Source organism: Camelus bactrianus, chromosome 24 (genome assembly GCF_048773025.1).
Source record: "Camelus bactrianus isolate YW-2024 breed Bactrian camel chromosome 24, ASM4877302v1, whole genome shotgun sequence".
In the NCBI taxonomy this organism is placed as follows: Eukaryota; Metazoa; Chordata; class Mammalia; order Artiodactyla; family Camelidae; genus Camelus; species Camelus bactrianus.
In genome coordinates, this window is record NC_133562.1 from 26,757,501 (window position 1) to 26,776,196 (window position 18,696).

The 18,696-nt window shown below is 59.2% G+C and overlaps 1 protein-coding gene across 1 annotated transcript in view; it reads left to right on the forward strand.

Moving 5' to 3' along the window:
* The window catches only part of LOC141574924 (tensin-3-like), a 66,621-nt gene extending 48,342 nt beyond the window's left edge, over positions 1 to 18,279 (forward strand). The window contains 10 exon segments of the mRNA XM_074352308.1: positions 371 to 1,008; positions 1,553 to 1,639; positions 4,926 to 5,057; positions 7,951 to 8,046; positions 8,345 to 8,421; positions 9,140 to 9,218; positions 12,733 to 12,901; positions 14,325 to 14,393; positions 14,481 to 14,507; positions 15,710 to 18,279. Coding sequence (XP_074208409.1) covers positions 371 to 1,008; positions 1,553 to 1,639; positions 4,926 to 5,057; positions 7,951 to 8,046; positions 8,345 to 8,421; positions 9,140 to 9,218; positions 12,733 to 12,901; positions 14,325 to 14,393; positions 14,481 to 14,507; positions 15,710 to 15,854 — 1,519 coding nt within the window. The 3' untranslated portion in view covers positions 15,855 to 18,279.
* Positions 18,280 to 18,696: the final 417 nt, after the last annotated feature.

Genomic DNA, 18,696 nt, shown 5'->3' on the forward strand with positions numbered 1-18,696 from the left:
CTGACTGTGCAGGCACCTCTGTCGGCATTGGGGGAGAGCGGGACGGGGGGTTGAAGCAGACACGTGGTCGATGCCCGTGTGATGGGACCAGAGGGAATTCCCACACACGTGGACGCAGTGCAGCTTTGTCTTGAAGAAGAGAAGGGTCTGCCAGGTGAGGGCTGAGGGAGGCGGAGGCAGGGCAGGTGTGGAGCTGGTCAGGGCTGCCCGGGGTCCCCGAGGCTGCACACTGTGCCTCTGGGGTGAAGGGTCGAGTGGGGTCCAGAAGGTGGGCCTGAACCCTGACACTGGGGTTTGCCGGGTGGGGACCCTGGCTGGTGTCAGGGCCTGGCCCTGGACTGGTCCTTCTCTGATTGCTTTGTCTGTCCAGCAGCCCTCCCGCCGAGCACCCGTGGGCGGAGAACAGCCCCAAATCCTCGCTGGCCCTGCTGGGGAGTGGCCGGCAGGCAGGCAGCCTCCTGGGCACCAGCAAGTTCCCAGGGCCCGGCCAGGACGGCTCCGGGAGGCCCCACTTCCTGCCCGCCGAGCTCCAGATGCCCTTCCATGGCCACCAGCTGTCCCTGACGGATCCCCTGGAAGCACTAGGGCCGCCGAGTGGCCAGGCCTTCCTGAGATTCTGCTCGGCCCCCAGGGGAGCTGGCCTTCCTCCTGGGGGGGACGTGGGGGCCTTGCTGGCCAGTTCCCACGGAGCATCCCCAGCCCTCGGCCCCCCGCGGGCTACCGTGGAGCCTGCCGATGACGGCTTCCTGTCTCACGGCTTTCTCACGGTGGTGCCAGGACACAGCGGCCACCACAGCCCGGTCCTGCAGGGCCCGGGGCTGACCCTGCCAGGGCAGCCACCCCTTCCCGAGAAGAAGCGGGCCTAGGAGGGGGACCGGTCCTTCGGCTCGGCCTCCCCATCCTCCAGCGGCTTCTCCAGCCCTCACAGCGGGAGAACCATGAGCATTCCTTTCCCAAACGTCCTCCCGGACTTTTCCAGGGCCTCAGAGGCGGCCACGCCGTCCCCAGGTAGGTGCGTCCCCACTGGCAGGAGGCTCACCTCTGCCCACGCTCGCACGCGGCGAGGGAGGGCCCCGGGGTTGCAGCTGGGCTGCCCTGTGAGCTCCTTGGAGGAAAAATCCAGAACCTCTGGGGGTCCTTCCCGTGTCGCCAGCCCAAAGCCAGAGACTTCAGCAGCAGAAAGTGCAGACATTCGTTGGTTTCTTCCTCTCGCTTGGGATCCCTGTTCTGCTAAATTAACGTCAGAGACACATGGGATGGAGCCACTGGAAACTTAATTGTGAAATGTTCAGACGTGGAAGAGGTGGTCAGATGCTGGCAGGAGGGAGCAGCGCCCGCCACGCGGTTTCCTGCCCGGCCAACTGTGTGTTTGTGCCATGAGGCGGGCACGCCCTGCTCCATGCCAGGGCCTCCCCTGTAGGCAGATAGAGTGCGCTCCCCAGACACCCCGCCTGTGCCCCAGTGGGACTGTGAACTCCCAGCGCCCTGCGGGGTGAGAGGCTGCTGGAAAGAACGCCCTCCGCAATGACTGTCGTTAAATTCTGTTTTGCAGATAATCCAGGTGAGAAGCAGGTGACCGTGAACTTTGTCCAAGACACATCCAAGTTCTGGTACAAGGCGGATATCTCCAGAGAGCAAGGTGCGTGGGCAGGACGAGGGCTCGGCGCCGAAGAAGGCGGGACTGGGCGGGGGACCCAGGGAGCTGTCGCCCAGACAAATGTTTCCCTGCCTTGGGGAAACTGCTGGGACCTTGGCATCAGGACTGGAAGGTCTTGGTCCTAACGAGGGAGGCGCTGGCCATGAGCGGCCCATGGTGTGTGAGGTGGAGTTTCTGGTGGCTTCTGTCAGCACAGGCTGGGCGGTGTCACCAGTGACGACTGCAGACTGGGACAAGAAGACAGCCAAGGCCTCGAGCCGTGGGGGCCAAGGGCCGGGGGGGCGTCTCTAACGCTAGGCCTCGCACCCCTGCCTTTGTCCATGTGGAAGACCAAGCACCCGACAGGTGATGGGGCCTGCGGCCAGCGTCTCCCACGCAGCCGGCGCCCCTGGGTGCAGTCTCAGGACAGTGGGAGGAACTGAGAGCAAGTTAGGGTTGTCAGGCGCTATTTCCCCAGAACCCGAGTGGAAGTGGGGGCTGGCAGCCTGTGGAGCCGTGGGCCCCCTGGGCGGCCCCTGGGCAGTGGACTCCCTCCGAGAGGATGCTGTGGCCCCTGCTGGGGGGCTGGCAGGTGCCCGGAAGGATGAAACTCTTCAGGGGCTTCCCGGGGGCTCTGGGCTGAGAAGAGGGTGGCCTGGCTTCCACTGCTGCTCGGAGCCGGCCCTCAGCCTGGGGAGGAAGTCACCAGCTCTCGGGGTTACATCCCCAAAGTGCCTGGATCTGAGGGCTTAAACAGGTGAGAGAACAGCTCTGTCCAGCTTTTTATTCAAAATTCTTCTACTCAATTAAGCAGATCATAAAAATGCTAAGAATGTCCCTTACTTCCTGGGAGCTCAATGGACCCATTTTGGTTTCATATGGGGAGCCCGTGGCCTGGGGGGCTGCCGAGGCCCTGAATTGGCCTTTGTGCCGGACTGAGCTCACGGCCGGGCTGCGCTGTGGCCAGATGCCTGGTCCAATCCCCTCCCTGCTCCGGTGGCAAGAGTCCCCGTGACCATGGCCCTCATCCTGCCCACAGACTCTGTGGAGTGCTTGTCGAGGGCCCTGTCCTGGAACGTTCTCAGCAGACCCTCCTACGGGTCTGCGTGAGCTCAGCCCTTCATCCCAGGGCAGAGGGCTGGCCTGCCCCATTTGGGATTGGCACTCAGAAGAGGCAGGCGTGGCTGGTGTTTGCCTGAAAGTTCCTGCCTGGGGGGGCCTGGGGAACAGTCCTGGGCAGAGGGCACCTCCTTGCTGGCCCTGCTGGGCACACAGAGGGTGGTGGAGTTACTGTGGTCGTCAGTCTGAGCCACAAATTTAAGAACATTTCTTCTGGGCCGTCCCCCCACCTCAAAATAGCTGATATGCGGCCTGGGTGTTGATTTTTTCCAGCCGAACCCCAGGAGCAGAGCTTCCTCTGTTTCCTGGGTGTTTTGTGTGGACCCCTACTTGCTCTGTCGGGGGTGCCACTTCTCCCGAGGGAAGAAAGCCACCAGAGTTTCTGTTGTAACCTCTGGAATGTGCCTTTTCCTGGAAAAGCTGCAGTGAAATTTCAGGGAGGTGGAGGAGGGGAAATGCCCCGGGGCTGTTTTCAGGCACAGCTGGTCACATGACTGTGGCACTTAGGGCCTTGGCATTTTTTAAAGGTGGACATAGAACTGGCGGGAGTTCAGGTCTCTCAGCCTCTGCTCCCTGTCCTTAAATGCAGCAGCTGCACGGAGACAGGTGGTGAGGGCATGTCTTCTGCAGCCTGGCGGTGCCCTAGTGGGTGTGAGCTCCTGTCTGCTTCAGGAAACAGTGAGTCCAGCCCAGACCTCAGGCTGCCCTCCACATGTGGCCCCCGTGTCCCAGGCGGCCTGGCCTCTGGGGAAGGGGCTGGGAGCCGGGAGCCGCCCGGAGCAGCCCCAGCTGGCCGTCTCTGCCCCCCACGAGTCTGGGCTGCTTGTCTCCACCCCCATGGGGTGGAGTCATGACTTAGAAAGGCAGAGCTAGTGAGGTTGTCACAGTGGAAAAAAATACGACTTCTGTGAGTGAGATTCCCTTACTTAAAGAATAACAGTCATACACGTTCAGCCCCAGATCTGGAAAACAGCCTGTGACCCAGACCCTGCTCCGTCCAGTCCCCAGAGCAGGTGGGAGAGGCTGCCGGTCCCTCCGCCGTGTCAGGGTCACCCCAGACCCGGTCCCTCCGCCCCTCCCCGCATGCCGTGTGCAAGCCCCCGCCTGGGGGCCCCGTCCCGCCTGCGGGGCTGGGGGCAGCCCCACAGAGAAGTGCAGAAGGAACCCCATGTCTCGCCAGGCCAGGAGGTTGGGGCTGGAGTCGGTGCGTACGGGGCTGGGACAGGGCATTTCCCAAGATGAGACAGGCTTCCTGCTCTCCCGGGTTTGTGTCCTAGGCCCTGACCCACTGCAGACAGGGCTGCAGGCTCCACAGAAGGGCGGTGTTACAGCTGCCATTTTGCGCTGCATTACGCTTCAGATTGCTAGTTGTCTTTCTATAAAAGGTGCAGGTCTGTGAAGGAAGCTCTGGGCTCTGCTCCTCTCTGGGCACCATCAGGGTTGCCTGAAGTTACCACCGCCCTGACCCATCGCTCTTTCTTCCTGTGTCATCAGTGGAAGGCCTGCGAGAGCCAGGCTTCGACCCAGAGGCGAGGCAGGGAGGGATGTTCTTGTTAAGTGACAGTCAGCGCTCACCTGGGGCGGGTGGAGAGTGCGGGGCCAGGCTCAGCCCTTGGCCCTGACCGACAGGTGACTGCCACACCGAAAAGGGGCTCACAGCCCCACCTAGGTGGGAACCGCTGACCAGAGCAGCCACATCTTCCCCGACCACCGGATGGAGGCCCACCCGTGGCCACATCTTTGCTGTTCCCTGGGGCAGAGAGGGAAATTTGTAGTAAACATGCAGTGACTTTGGGGTCACATGCGCAGACTTGGGAAGTGTGATCAGAAACTTCTTTCCTTCTGTTGAAAGTTGACAGTGTCCTTTCTAATATCGCAAGAAATGCCAGGCCGGGAGACGGCCCAGGTGGCCTCCCTTGGTGCTAGGCACCACTGCTTGTGGGGACGTGCAGTCTGGGCGTGTGTGCCTGTTTCCTGGTGGGGGTGCTCACGGGGGCTTTGCAGGTGCTGTGGGGTTGACGGAGATCATGTGTGTAGTATGAGTGTGTACATGAAAGCCGCACCTCCGTCTGGTGCCCCTGCAGACCCCGGCCATCACCGGGCGCGGCCGTCAGAGAGGCAGGCCGTGGTCCCCGCTGCGCACACACTCACGCCTCTTCCCCTCCTGCAGCCATCGCCATGCTGAAGGACAAGGAGCCCGGGGCCTTCATCGTCAGGGACAGCCACTCCTTCCGGGGCGCCTACGGGCTGGCCATGAAGGTGGCCATGCCACCGCCCTCCGTCCTGCAGCTGAACAAGAAAGGTGGGTCCCGGATGGCTCTGCTCAGCCCCACCTGCTGCTTAACCTTCCCGCCCATGAGGCCCTGGGGACAGGAACAGCCCTCACGGGTCTTCTCAGCATTTCCTGTCTCGGCTCTGTTTTAGGAAGTGCTGCCCAGCTCAAGAACAGAGGTTAATTGTCAGCTTTATTTTTCTGATTGCTTTGAGCAGGTGACCCAGCCCATGGGTCAGATGCCGGACACGGTGCCCACTCTCAGCCTGTCTGCCTCGGTCCCTCTGACTTCCGAGCGTAAATGTCTAATAAGTTCCCCTGTCTTCTCCCTGGCTCTCTGTCCAGTGCACACAAGCACACGTGTCCTCCCCTCTTACACCAGAGGCGGCTCACCACATGCCTGGCCTTCGTTCCCCCTCCCAGCCGAGCATTCTGGTGGATTAAATGCAAGCCGGTGCGGGCCTGGTGTCACCAGGTCACCCCTCGGGGGAGAGGACGGAGCCTTCCGCCCTCCGGGCCAGGGCTTTGGCCAGTGCCGAGGGCCAGCGGGTACCATGTGGTTCACTCGGGCCTCTTGCTCTGTAATGGGCGCTCCGTGGCTTGACATCATCATGCCCAGGGAAGTGCATGGTGCCTGCGCACAAGGCGAGCGTTGTCCTGCACCTGGTGGGTGTGCAGCGGACCCAGGCCGCGGGCCTTTGGGGAGCCCACCATGCCCTTCCCTCCCCGGGCATCGTAACCCAGCACCACCGTTCCTTCGGGGCCCCAGGTCCCCCGGCTCCGCCCCGCGAGGCCCGTCCAGCTGGCCCCGTGTCCTGTTGGCGGCCCCCCGGGAGCCTGCAAGCCACCAGCTCCCGGGAACAGCAGACGCACTGTGCTCGGCCCGGCCTCTTCCCCAGAACCCTGGTTCTCTGCCGGGAGCAGTGCCTAGAAACTGAGCTCCAATCGCCAGGTTGCCCTTCGCTGCTGACTCTTGGCTTCCCTCCAGACCAGAGCTGGGGAAGACACCATTTTTAAAAATTCCTGAACTAAAGCTGATGCCACCAGCTCGCATACAGGGTCACGAGGTCCTTCCTCTCCTTCTCCCTCGGGGACAGGCTTGGCTTCCAGCAAATCAGTTTACTTCCTCCCTTCTCTGACCCCTAACACTTACTCTCATTTTTCTTTTTCTGTCAGCCTCCTCTTTGCCTTTTTTTTTCTTATCGTTATGCTGCAAACGCTAAAGAATGGGAGTTTTTTGTTTTTTGTTTTTTTTTAATGGGAGTATTTTTTTACCTCTCTTTCCCCCTAAACGGAGATTGTGGACGTCAGCACGTCACATGGCTCTTCCGGGGGGCACCTGGGCTCGCCTGGGGGCAGTGGGCATCAGAATAAGCAGGTTCTGAAGCCCTGGTGTTTAAAAAAGGTGCCGCTGCCCGCTTCCGTCTGACTCATGCCCAGCACCCAGTCCTTGGGTGAACACTTTGCTTAAAGCTTCCTGGTGGAAAAGCGCCTGGAGTGAGTTACACCCTGCGGAATGTGAGACTCGGTGGCCCAGGGGTTATCAGGACGCAGGTGGTGGATGTGTGCACAGCAGCGGGGAGGGGCTGGGAAGGGGTGAGCCCGGGGCCGTGGTTGGAAGTGAGGGAGGGAGATGCTGTGTGCACACCAGCCAGGAGAGGGGAGCCTGGGATGGGAAGGAAGGAAGGAAGGAGGGACCACCACACACTCACTCCTGAGTGGAAACCAGGGCTTCTGGAGCTCAGGAGCTGCATCGGCTTGAATGTGGGGGATGCAGGCGCTGGGCTGCAGGGAAACCCATGGCTGACGGTTACAGCAGGAGTCTGGAGGCAGGAGCCAGAGCCCCGCAGCTGCCCAGCTCCTCTGTCTCCGCTGAGGCTTTTAAAGCGAGGCCACCTTTACCCCTCCTGTGTGCATCGCCTTTCAGGGAACACAGACGGTGGTGTGTAACTGTCCCCTCCAGGTGTGCAACCCGCCCATCTCTCAGGCTGACCTGCCTCAGCCTTGAGGCAGAGGCCACAAATAGGGGCTCTTGCAGGGGCAGACATCGGGGCTCACCGGCTTCGCCCGGCCCCTGGATGTGGCATTTGGATTTCAGAGCCCAGGGACAGATCTGAGAGGAGAGCTGGCCAAACCCGGAAAGAGGCCCACAGGTCCCCACGCCCCGCTGGTTTCCCTGGGAGTGGGCAGCCATGGCCGCACGGCTGGGTTCCCGCAGTCACTTCGTGCCCTGGAACCCTTCCTGCCGGCTACCTGTCCCGCGCATTGCCGGCGCTCAGATGGCTGATGCCGTCTCTGTGTGTAACATGCATCACGGGAGCCAACTGGTCCTGCGTCAGAAGCATGAGTGGTCATGCAGGCTCGTCCCCATGGAGGACCAGGAGCGCCGTGCTGGTCAGCGCAGGGCGGCGGCTCCTGTCCCTTCTGCTCATCTGTTCTTTCCCTCCCTGGACCACCTGCCGTTCCCTGGCGTTTCATGCTGTGCTTTCTCTCCGGTCTCGTGGGCTGGGTGAAAGCAGGTGTGCGGGGGCCCGCCCTCCGGGGGCTCCTGCAGCTGGCTCGGGGCTCAGTTACCCAGGAGACTGGCACCACCTGGCTCTTTCCCACAATGAGTTCTGGGGCATCATGCAGGGTCTGGGTCTCCCTGGCCTCCCACTCAGGAGGGGAAGGAGCTGGAGTCCACATCCCTGGCTCTTAGCGGCTTGTCTGGTCCCTGGGGACGGTTCTGCAGGATGTTGCAAACGGTCCCCCGGGGACTCCCCAGCTCCAGGCATGGTCACTGGAGGGGTTCTGGCCGCCCATCCAGGCCATGACCCCCCCAGCTCAGCTGCCTCCTGCGGGGCCGAGCTCTCCTTCCCATGTCCCCACCTTCCCAGGCGCTCGGTCTGTAAAACTTCTCTTCCTTTTGAATCTCTTGCCCCAGCTGGAGACTTGGCCAACGAACTGGTCCGGCATTTCTTGATCGAGTGCACCCCGAAGGGAGTGCGGTTGAAATGATGCCCCAACGAGCTGTATTTTGGTGAGTGGCCGAGAGCCCGTGGTTTGCGTCCTGAACCCACAAGCCCGTTCATAGTGGGAGCTGCCTCGGATCCCGCAGGCGGTTTGGCCGGTCCTTTACAGATGGGCAGGGGGTGTCTCTGCCGAGAACCAGCCGCAGTCCCCTTCCCCCAACCCTTCCCCACCTGCCACGCTCCTCAGTTATTGAGGCTTTGCCCAGAGCCCCCCAGTAACAGAGCGTGCACGCTGCTGAAGATAGAAGGGCCCCCTTTCAGAAGGTGCAGCGTGCTAATGCCTCTTTTGTCTTCGCCCGTCCGCAGGGAGCCTGACGGACTTGGTGTGCCAGCATTCCATCACGCCCCTGGCTCTGCCCTGCAAACTGCTCATTCCAGACAGAGGTACGCTGCCGGCTGCCCCAGGGCCGCTCTGGCTGGCTGGGTGGGCTCGCCCGCCCGCACAGATGCAGTGAGAACTATCAGACCGGAAGTTCCTTCTGCTCCCACGCTGGGGGTCCGCCCTGAGTAGCCCACCCCAGTCACGTAAGAGGTGGTCCTTCTGCACACACAGCCCTCGGTCGTATTTTCACATAGTGGGCTTTGGGAACAGTTTCAGTGGAGCAGAGTCCCGTGGCTCAAAATTACAACATGCCTGGACTCAGGGACCTTCAGGGCCATTTACGTGTGAGTTTTATAATTCTGCACGATCACCAGCTGTTGATATTGTTGGCCAGAGGTGTGGGAAGGGCTCAGCTCTTTCCCTTGGTGTCTGTCTGAAAACACCCACAACACAGATTTAACACAAAGTGGCGTCCACTTCCCCGGACAGCCTCGAGGTCACAAATTGCATCATGGTCCAGAAAGACGATTCGTTTAAAATACAGGCAAAGCTGACTTGCTTTCTAAGATGCAGTTGTTCGTCTCCATTCACCCAGAGACGAGGAGGGTGTTTCACTGGGCTGCACCTGCCCCGGACATGGTGACGGTTTCTCCAGGCTGGGCTGTTTTCGCCTGGGGAGACCCCTCTCTCCGCGAGCTCAGTCACGGGCTTCCCCGCTGTCACGAGGGTTCTTGCCGGCGAGCCAGACCCATGTCTGTGTTTTCTTGCTCCTCCTGGCTGATCCATTGGAGGAAATAGCAGAAAGCTCTCCCCAGACCGTGGCCAACTCCACGACGGAGCTGCTGAAGCAGGGGGCAGGTGGGTCCCTGCTGCGTCCACCACACCTCCCGGTCCTGGGCACTGCCAGGCTCCTTTCCTCCCCGTGCATCCTGGGAGGTTTCCGTTGGGAAGCTGCACTGGGGCTGGGGGGCCCAGGGGTCGGGGCAGCAGGGCCAGGACTCCGCAGGCTGATCAGGACCAAATTCCGTGGAATCAAGGTCGAGTCCTGGGTTTTGTTTGGGGGGTGTGGTGAGGCAGGGCATGGTGACCTGCCCCTCCAGCTGCAGGCGTGCAGATGTGCACGTGACCAGTGAGTCCACAGAGGGACTCACGCTGCCCCCAGCCCAGGCTGACCCCAGGCGGCGACTCCCCGGAGCACTGTGTTCTTAGTAACAAGCTTTATTTTTCAGCACAGGTCTAGGTTCACAGCAAACCTGGCAGGAAGGTACAGGGATTTCCAATGTGGCCCAGTCCCCACATGTGCACAGCCTTCATCCCAGTCCCTGAGCCTGCAGGGGCCCGTCATCATCACCAGCTCACCAGAGGGCTCCGTCTCGGCTGTGTAAGGACACGTGTCTAGCATTGCTGTCCCACAGAACAGTGTCTCCACGCTCCACCCACTCGCCCCCCTCCCTCACCCTGGCCACCCCTGGTCCTTGATGGCCCCGTGGTTTTGCCCTTTCCAGAGTGCCGCATAGTTGGAATCATACAGCACGTAGCTCTTTAGACTGGCTTTCTTCTCTGGGTCATATGCATTCAGGACCCCTCCATGTCCCTTCACGGCTCTGTGGCGTGGTTCTTTTTATCACCAAATGATATCCCATCGTCAGGACGGACCACAGTGTATTTGTCCATTCGCCCCCTGAAGGACATCTTGGTTGTGTCCACGTTTTGGCAGTTGCAAATAAAGCTGCTGTAAACAGCCACATGCAGGTTACGACGTGGACGTAATTTTCATCTCCTTTGGGTAAAGACCGGGGAGCCCAAATGCTGGATCGTAGGGTAGGAGTGTGTTCATTCTGTAAGGAGGCACCAAACCGTCTTCCAAAGTGGACACACCGTTTGCATCCCCACCGGCAGTGCTGAGTGTCCTGTGTCCCCACGTCCTCCCCAGCATGTGGTGGCGTCTGTGTGCTGGGTCATGGTCCCTCTTGTTGTTTTGATGGCATCTCGTTGTTTTAATTTCACATTTCCCTGGCAACATTTGACGTGAAGTGTCTTCTCAGGTGCTCATTTGCCATCTGTGTGTCTTCTTCGCTGAGATGGCTCCGAAGGCTCTTTGTCCATTTTTAAATAAGGTTGTTGTTTTCCTATTGTTGAGTTCCGAGGGCTCTTCATATGTGCTGAATACAGTTCTCTGTGCGATTTGTCTTTTGCAAATACTTTCTCCCATGTGGTGGCTGGTCTTCCCGTTCCCTTGACAGTGTCTCTCTTGGGGCAAAAAACGTTTTGTGGGAATGAAATCCATTTTTCATTACTTCCCTCCATGGATCGTGGCTTTTGTACTGTATCTAAAAATCATCACCAAACCAAGGTCATCGAAATTTTCTCCTTTGTTGTCTTATAAGAGTTATAGTTTTTGGTTTTACACTTAGGTCTACGTTCTATTTTGAGTTAATTTCTGTGAAGGGTGGAAGGTCTGGGTCCAGATTCATGGTTTTGGATGTGGATGTCCAGTTGTTCGAGCCACATTTGTTGAAGAGACTGTCTTTGCTCCTCTGTCAGAGATTGGTTGGCAGTGCTTATGTAGGTCTGTTTCCGGGCTGACCGTCCTGCTCCATTGATCTGTCTGTCTGTTATTTCACGAACACCACACTGTCTTGATTGCTGTAGGTTTTGAGTAAATCCTGAAGGCAGGTAGTGTCAGTCCTCCAACCAAGGTCTTCCCCTTCAGTCCCGTGCTGGCTGCCCTGGGTCTCCTGTCTCTCCATAGACACTTCAGAACCAGTCTGTTGATGCCCACAGAGTGTTGGAATTTCAGTGACTCCACAGATCAGCTTGGGGAGAAACGACACTTTGACTCTGTTGAGTCTCCCTGTCCATGAACATGGGACATCTCTCCATTTAGTTCTTTGATTCCATTAGTGGGACTTTAGCCATTTTCCTCATATAGATCTTGTACCTATTTTAGCAGATTTACACCTACCTATTTCATTTTGAGCGAGGTGCTAATATGCATGGCATTGTGGATTTTTTTTAATTGAAGTATGCTCAGTTGCAGTGTGTCAATTTCCAGTGCACGGCATCACGTTTCAGTCATACACGTACATATGTATATTTGTTGTCATGTTTTTGTGCATGATAGGTGTTTATAATTCCACATTCCACTGTCTTCTGCTGGTGTCCAGGAAAGGGACTGACTTGTGTGTGGTCACCTTGTACCATGTTGTGTGTGGTCACCTGCAGCCTTGTGCAGTAGCTCACTCTTCTCAGGCCAGGTCACTCCTGCAGCATTGGGTGCCCAGCTAGTGACCCCAGCTTGAGAGGGTTGTGGATGAGCCAGGGACCACAGGGCTGTTGCGGGTCTGTGGCTCTGAGGGATGGACATGGCTGGAGAGGACTAGGGGCCCCGTGACCTGAGATCCCCGTTTGGAGGCCTTTCCCACTAGGTGGACATTGACTCTCAGAAGTGCTGGTGAGGGAATCCCTGTGTCTGCGGGAGGCTGGACTAGGCTGCCCCCGTTCTCCACCTTTCTCTGCCTGTGGAGTTCTTCATAGCTATGACTCCAGAAACAAAGGAATATGCAGGAAACAGGCATTTTCTTGTTGTTTCCTCTGCCCAATGTGCATCGTTCTTCTGTGCCAGTTTTCTCAGCAATGCTGCTCAAGTAAAACCTCTCTGTTTTCAAAGGAGACTTTTAGTGCTGTACTCTCTGTAGACCATCCTTAAAGGATATGCTCTCCGTGGCCAGAACAAAGGTGACAGGAGTTTGCCCAAAATAGCGAACACTCTAGAACCGAGACCCCAAAAGGCAGCAGGGGTCTGTGTCAGTCCCAGTTCCGATCCAGGCCTGCTGCCCCCGCAGGACCCTTGGCCTACAGACATCAACATTATCGTGATAATCTCTCCCCAAGTCAGTAGCCACAAAGGCCAGATGAGCAGGTGCTGAAAAGTCCCTTGGGGACCAAAACATGGTCACATGAACCGCCGTGCCCCTGCCGCTCTGCTTTTGTGTAAAAAGGCTTCTCCTGGCCCAAGAGGAATGGCCACCCTCTCTGCAGGGCCCAGTTGAAAGGGCCAGTCCTGGGTGACAGCCTGTGGCAGCTTGGAAGCTGCGTCCCCATGGCAGAGGCCATGAGCTCGCCGCCTGCGCCTTGTTGCCAGGGGTCACCCCACCCAGGTGCCAGGGCAAATTACGCAGCAGGTGGACAGTCGTCCGGGTCTCCTTGGCCCCAGACAGGGAGACTCTCACACTGGCCTCGGGGCAGGTGTGTCTCTGGGTCGCCACTGTCCACGCTGGTGGAATTAGGAGCAAAGGGCATTGGCCTTGGCCGCACCTCACCCAGGCCGCAGGGATGTGCGGTTCACATGCCTCCCCTCTGTGTCTTCCAGCCTGCAACGTGTGGTACCTGAACTCCATGGAGGTGGAGTCCCTCACCGGACACCAGGCCATTCAGAAGGCCCTGAGCATCACCCTGGTCCAGGAGCCGCCCCCCTTGTGCACGGTTGTGCACTTCAAGTTGTCGGCCCAGGGCATCATGCTGACGGACAACCAGAGGAAGTGCGTGTGCAGGGCGGCAGGGGCGGGCGTGGAAGGTGTCATTTTTGCAAATGCAAACATCTTTCAAGTCGTTTCTGAGGAAGACTCAGACTGTGATAGGAGCCACTCCCCTGCCCTTCAGTGTCACTGCTCCTGGCTGGAGGTCATCCCTTCCAGGCGAGCCTGTGATCTTTACATCCACGTAACATCAGTGATTATGTAATAACATAGTAACACAAGGATGCTTGATGCTAACAGGAAGCATTCATTTCCTAGACGTGAGAGCGCGCCAGTACCGTCTGAACGCCCAGATGGCAGGCACCACCTCTGCCCCCGGGGCTTCCCTCTGAGCAGGGCTTCCGGCGTGACACCAGGGAGGGACACCGGGGAGCCTGGCCCGAGTGTGGGGGTGCAGACAGAATGGCGGCAGATGCGTTCCTCCCCTGGGCAGGGCCTCGGACCAGGGTCAGAGGCATTTCAGAGGAAGTTGCTCTTTGTTATGCAGATGGCCTCACTGACCAGGGGGCCATGCTGTCAGCCCTAAAGGTGGTGGCAGGAGCTTCATGGGGCAGTGGTGGGTTGGGGGGCCGGCAAGGAGCACGGCTTCTTTCTTCAGAGCATCTCTGTTGCTCCCAGCTGCGTGCTCTTCCTGTGTCTCCGGCTTCCCTGTGCCCTGATAAAGCTGCGGGGGCAGGCTGCATCCACTGCACTCAGAGTCCTTCCTGTGGCAAGAGACGGGACTGAACTCACTGGCTGGTATGGGCAGAGGGCCTGGGTCCCCGGTGACAGCCAGCCTCGGGGTCCCCAGATGCCTGGGCTCCGCCTGTGCCCTCCCTGACACTGGCCCCTCCTTTCTTGCCTTCTCCTATGAGAGCACAGCCACCAGCCTCTGGGGACACCACCATGCTGGACGGGGTCATGGAGCCTCATGTCCCCAGGCCCATAGGAGCAGAGCAGGCTGTCAGGGAAACGGGGACCCAGGACCATGGACAGAGGGGTCCCCTGGGGAAATGGGGAGCCAGGACTGAGGACAGAGAGAGGGGTCCCCTGGGGGCTCCCCCACAGCTGTGCAGGGCCCCTGTTAGCAGCACATCCCTGAGATTTCCTGAGCACAGCCCTCGACAGTTTGGCCCCTGTCCTGGGGCTGCGGCTGGCTCTTCACATGCTGTTTCACAGGCCAGCATCCAGATTGGAGACCGGGGTGGTCCCCGGGGGTGAGGGCAGGCAGTCGGGCATCACTTCCTGTGACCTGTCCCCCACACGCTCTGCAAAGAGCCCCCACCCAGGCCCTGCCCACTTTCCTAGAGCGCCAGCTTCAGGTCTGCTCACTTCCAGCGAGTGAAAACACAGAATATGCTTCTGCCCCAAATCTCCTCACGGGGGCCCCAGTGCCTCACTGTCCCTGGGATGCCCAGTGACGGGCTCGCCCACCTGTCCCCCACAGGCTCTTCTTCCTAAGGCACTACCCCGTGAGCAGCGTGATCTTCTGCGTGCTGGACCCCCAGGACAGGAAGTAAGGAGTGTGTGTGTGCCAGCCCCGTGCCGCACCTGCCGGGCCAGGGGCCTGAACCTCACTCTCCCTTTCTCTCTGACTTGCCAGGTGGATCACAGATGGCCCCTCCTCAAGGTATGTCACCAGCGGTCTCCACAGCCTCTTAGTGGATGGTCGCCTCTGAAGCTGAATTCTTTCCCAGATGCCCAAAGAGGAAATGACCCCATAACGCCAACGGGTTGGGGTCTGGCTTTAAACAGAAATGAAAGTGTTTGTAGACAGAAAGTGTCCACAAAGGGTTACCTTTTCTGCTTGCTCTTTGAGCAGTAAGTACATCCAGCCCATAAGATACGGTACAGAGAGCATGGGGCGGTTGGCACAGCATTTCCAGCCTGGCCGCGGGGCCTCGGACCCTCCAGAGCCGTCTGCGTCATTCCCCCAAACATGACTGCCACGGCCTCCAACCTCGGGGGTCCCCTTCCAGGATTCCGATTTCACACTCCTCATTTGTCTGGGCATCTGATAAAGTGCCAGGCAGGTGGGGCATGACCCCCAGCTCTGGTCCACAGGGTGGAAGGCACTCCACGCTGCGTGGACGGGGCCGCCCCAAGGGGGCCACTTGGCACTATCGGCCAGTCCCTCCCTTGGCGTGGAAGCCACTCGGCTTATACAAAAAGATTCCCCGTTTCCCTGAGAAGGAGGAGAAGGACTTTTGCCAAGGATTTGGATTCAGATAATGGTAGTTACTGTGTTAAGTCAGGGCTTGAGAAACCCTGTTCAGATAAAGGCTTCAATTCTAAGGAAAATAGTTTGACCGTGCTGTTCTCTCAGTGTCCTCTCCTGTGTGTAGCCTGTAACTCAGGATCACGCGGCCTGAGAAGGGGGCCCTGCTGTGTTTTCACCCCCCATCCTCTGGCCCGGGTGTGGGAGGAGTGTGGGCGTCGGGCAGAGCCCACAGCATCCATACCATCTCAGGACCAGAGCTGGGATGTTGGCACTCACGAGGTCTGTGAGGAGAGACCAGGTGGCCCCTTAGGAAGAGCCGGGTCCTCCCCTCCAAGACTCAGGAGAGGCGCTCAGGAGCCGTGCAGCGTCTGGAGGGCTCTGGCCAGGCCTGGGGTAGCCACTGCAGTGCAAGTCCCAGCCCTGTCCCTCGGGCTCCTCCCCTGTGACACCTGGGCTCAGCCCCACCCCCACAGGGTCTGCGAGGTGGAGGGAGGCAGGGCAGGTGGCTGGCGGGCTGGAGCCTGGGATGATGCAGTGGCCGGGAGGGGGAGCAGAGGCTGGAACCTGATGGGACGAGGCCCGCTGCTCGCTGACCAGCGTTCCTTTTGCAGGGTCTTCGGTTTCATGGCCCGGAAGCAGGGCAGCACCACGGACAACGTGTGCCACCTGTTCGCAGAGCATGACCCTGAGCAGCCCGCCTGCGCCATCGTCAAGTTCGTGTCCAAGATCATGATCTGCTCCCCGAGGAAGATCTGAGCCTCTCACCGGAAGACCCCAGAGGGGCCGGCTGTGCCCCCGACCTCCCCGGCCCAGGAGGGAAGGGGCCCCTCCAACTTACACACCAGAACAAGCCACCCCACGGCCCAGTGGCCTTCCCAGAAAGACACGTTTCTGCCACCCAGGGCCCCAGCGGAGGAAGACGGGCGCCGGATGGGCTCCCAAAATTGCATTCTTACGTCTACGAGGGGAGGGGAGCCCAGCCCACTTGGCAGTGGCCCGAGTGGCCGCTGTGCCTCGGGATAGCTGTTTCGGGGGGCTTCTGTCCAGCGGACACCCTGATGCCTCTGTCCTCTGGCGATCACCATGGAGAGGCTGATTGGTGGGCCTGAAAAGGGGTGCATGCCTAATGGAGGTTCATGCAGGTCAGGCCCTCCGGATCACTGGGGCGTGAACAAGGGGTCGGTGTGATGGGCAGTGAGGCCAGGAGGTCCTTGGGTCCCTGTGGAGGGACTGCCTCCGCCTCTGCTCGCCCAGCTCTGAATGGCACACTTGGCCGTGAGGGGAACGCCATTTCCATAAAAGTTACGTTTTACTTCTGCCAAATTATTTATGGGAACACTTTGCCAGTGCTGTGCAGTACTGGGGTCCAGTTACTGCCACCTCCCCAGCTGGGTTCTTGGCGGAGCGTCTGCCCTGGGGCGGGTCACCGAGATTCGGAGGCTGTGGGTCCCCACTGGCGATGCTGTGGGCAGTGGCTGCTGCCCGCAGCCTTTCCGAATTCCTGACCATCCGCGCGTCCTTTCTGGGGAGGACGGTTCCAAGGGGTGGGACGCGCTTAGTTGTAGCCTCAGTCCCCACGCCGCACCGTCGTCTTGGGGTGGAGACTGCCCTGAGGACACTGCCCCGGGGACCTCTCGGTGGTCTTGTCTATGCCTGTTGGCTCCTGCCCGGGTCCTGCATTCTGGCAGGAGTATGAGACCAGACGAGTCTCAGTCCTTCCAGGGAGCTCTGACTCAGCTCTGCTGAGTGTCCGCGGCCCGGATCAGGTGCGCTGTCTGCGTGGATGGGCGCGCTGCAGTGCCGTGGTCCGTCCGCCCGTCGGGCAGTGGTCCAAGGTTCCACGGACGCCGCGGAGCAAGAGACGGAGCTGGGCACCACTGTCTCCTTCCCCGTCACCTGGGTGCTCGCCCCCGGGCTCTCCCTCAAACAAGGGCCTCCCGGGTGCCTCCGCATCCCCAGTCAAGCACCAGCCCTCAGGTCACCAGGAATCACTGCAGCCAGCGGTCACCACACAGGGCTTTGGAAATGTGCTTTGTGGACTGTTTCAAAGTGGGCAGAGACAGACTCTGCCGCAGCAGAGGTGGGATGGGCTGAACCGCAGTGGGCATCGAGCGTGTGCGCCTGCACGTGTGGGTGTGCGTGCCTGTGTGACTGTGTGTGCGCGAGTGTGTGAGAGCAGGCACTGAGTCCACTGTGTAGCTCCTATTAATGCACCAAACGCAAGTGCCTCATTTCTGTGCCAAATGTTTGCCTTGGTCTTCGTGGACCACCTTCCCCGCTGCGTGGCTGTGTGGCCGGTAAGAAGATTGTACCGGCATCTTCGGAGGCCCGACGCCTTGGTCCTCAGCAGGGGCCTGTCTGGCATTTCTGTTTTCCATTCTCAGCAGGAATTCAGCCCAGGGGGCAGCAGTGTGCGCTGCCCCCAAGACCTGACCCCTCCCGAGATGCTCGAGCCCAAGTCTGACCTAAGGGCCCCAGGCAGGTGCCTCGTCCTTCTGATGAAGCAGGAGTGGGGAGGATTGAGAAGCACGAACCCTGAGTCAGAGAGAGCCGGGACTCCCCGGCCGAGCTTGTCCAGAGCATGCAAGCCACAGCATTTGCTTTATAGACTGACCGGCCGCTGAGATGCGTGCTCTCAGCACCCAAGGGAATCGGAATGCTTCCCGCCAGCAAAGGGCTCCCTCAGAGGTGAGGGACTGAAGGGAGCCAATCCCTGGTTCCCGAGGAGCTGGTACAACAGTGTTACATACTCAGCCGCGAACTCTGCGCTCAGGCCTCAGGGAGCCCCGCCCCGGGGCCCACGGGGAGGGAACGGCCCCCAGCATCCAGCCTCCAGGTGCCGGCGGGCACAGGGGCACTGGCCCAGGGCACGCACGAGGCCCGCGCCCCGCAAGTGTCATAGCCAGGGTCCCTTTACCCGCCCGTTGACCCACACTGTGTCCCTCCAGTGTTAACCTGTAATCTCCTTGAGTCACACCATGCCTGAGGGCCCCCCGCCCGCGCATCCTCCCTGTCTGACCTCACCACGCCCCCTTATCTGCCCTGCCAAGTAGTGGGTGTTTCTACTTCTGCCTTTTAAAGAGTGTACCCAGTATGTAAATGAACGTTCCACGATAACCCTCTGTATAGCGCTCTGCTCTGCTCTTTAAATATCGCTTCTATTCAGAGTATGATAAAGTTATAAATTTGGTAAGCCTCGGGGAGGCAGGTGCTTGTTTGTGGTGTCAGGTGGAAGCTTCCGGAAGGGTGTCTGGGGGTGTGGACGTGTGTGTGCACGCCTGGGTGTGCCTGCGTGTCTGTTTATTTGGGAGTTTTATTTGGGACTGTTTATGGGTCAGTAAATTCAGTTATACATTCGTGTGTGTTTTGCCTCCAGGATTATAGTCTGAGATTTCTGCCCAGCGACTTCAGAAAATTGTATTTGTAGGTTTTAAGTAGTGAATGATAGTAACTGGTTTTGATCATGGGTTCTGCTATGTTTTAGGGTTTTTTTTTTCCTTTTCTTTTCTTTTCTTTTCTTTTTTTTTTTTTTTTTTTTTTTTGCTGCTACATTTTTGATGTTGGTATAAAGCTCGCTGTTCCAGTGGCTGTGGGAGAA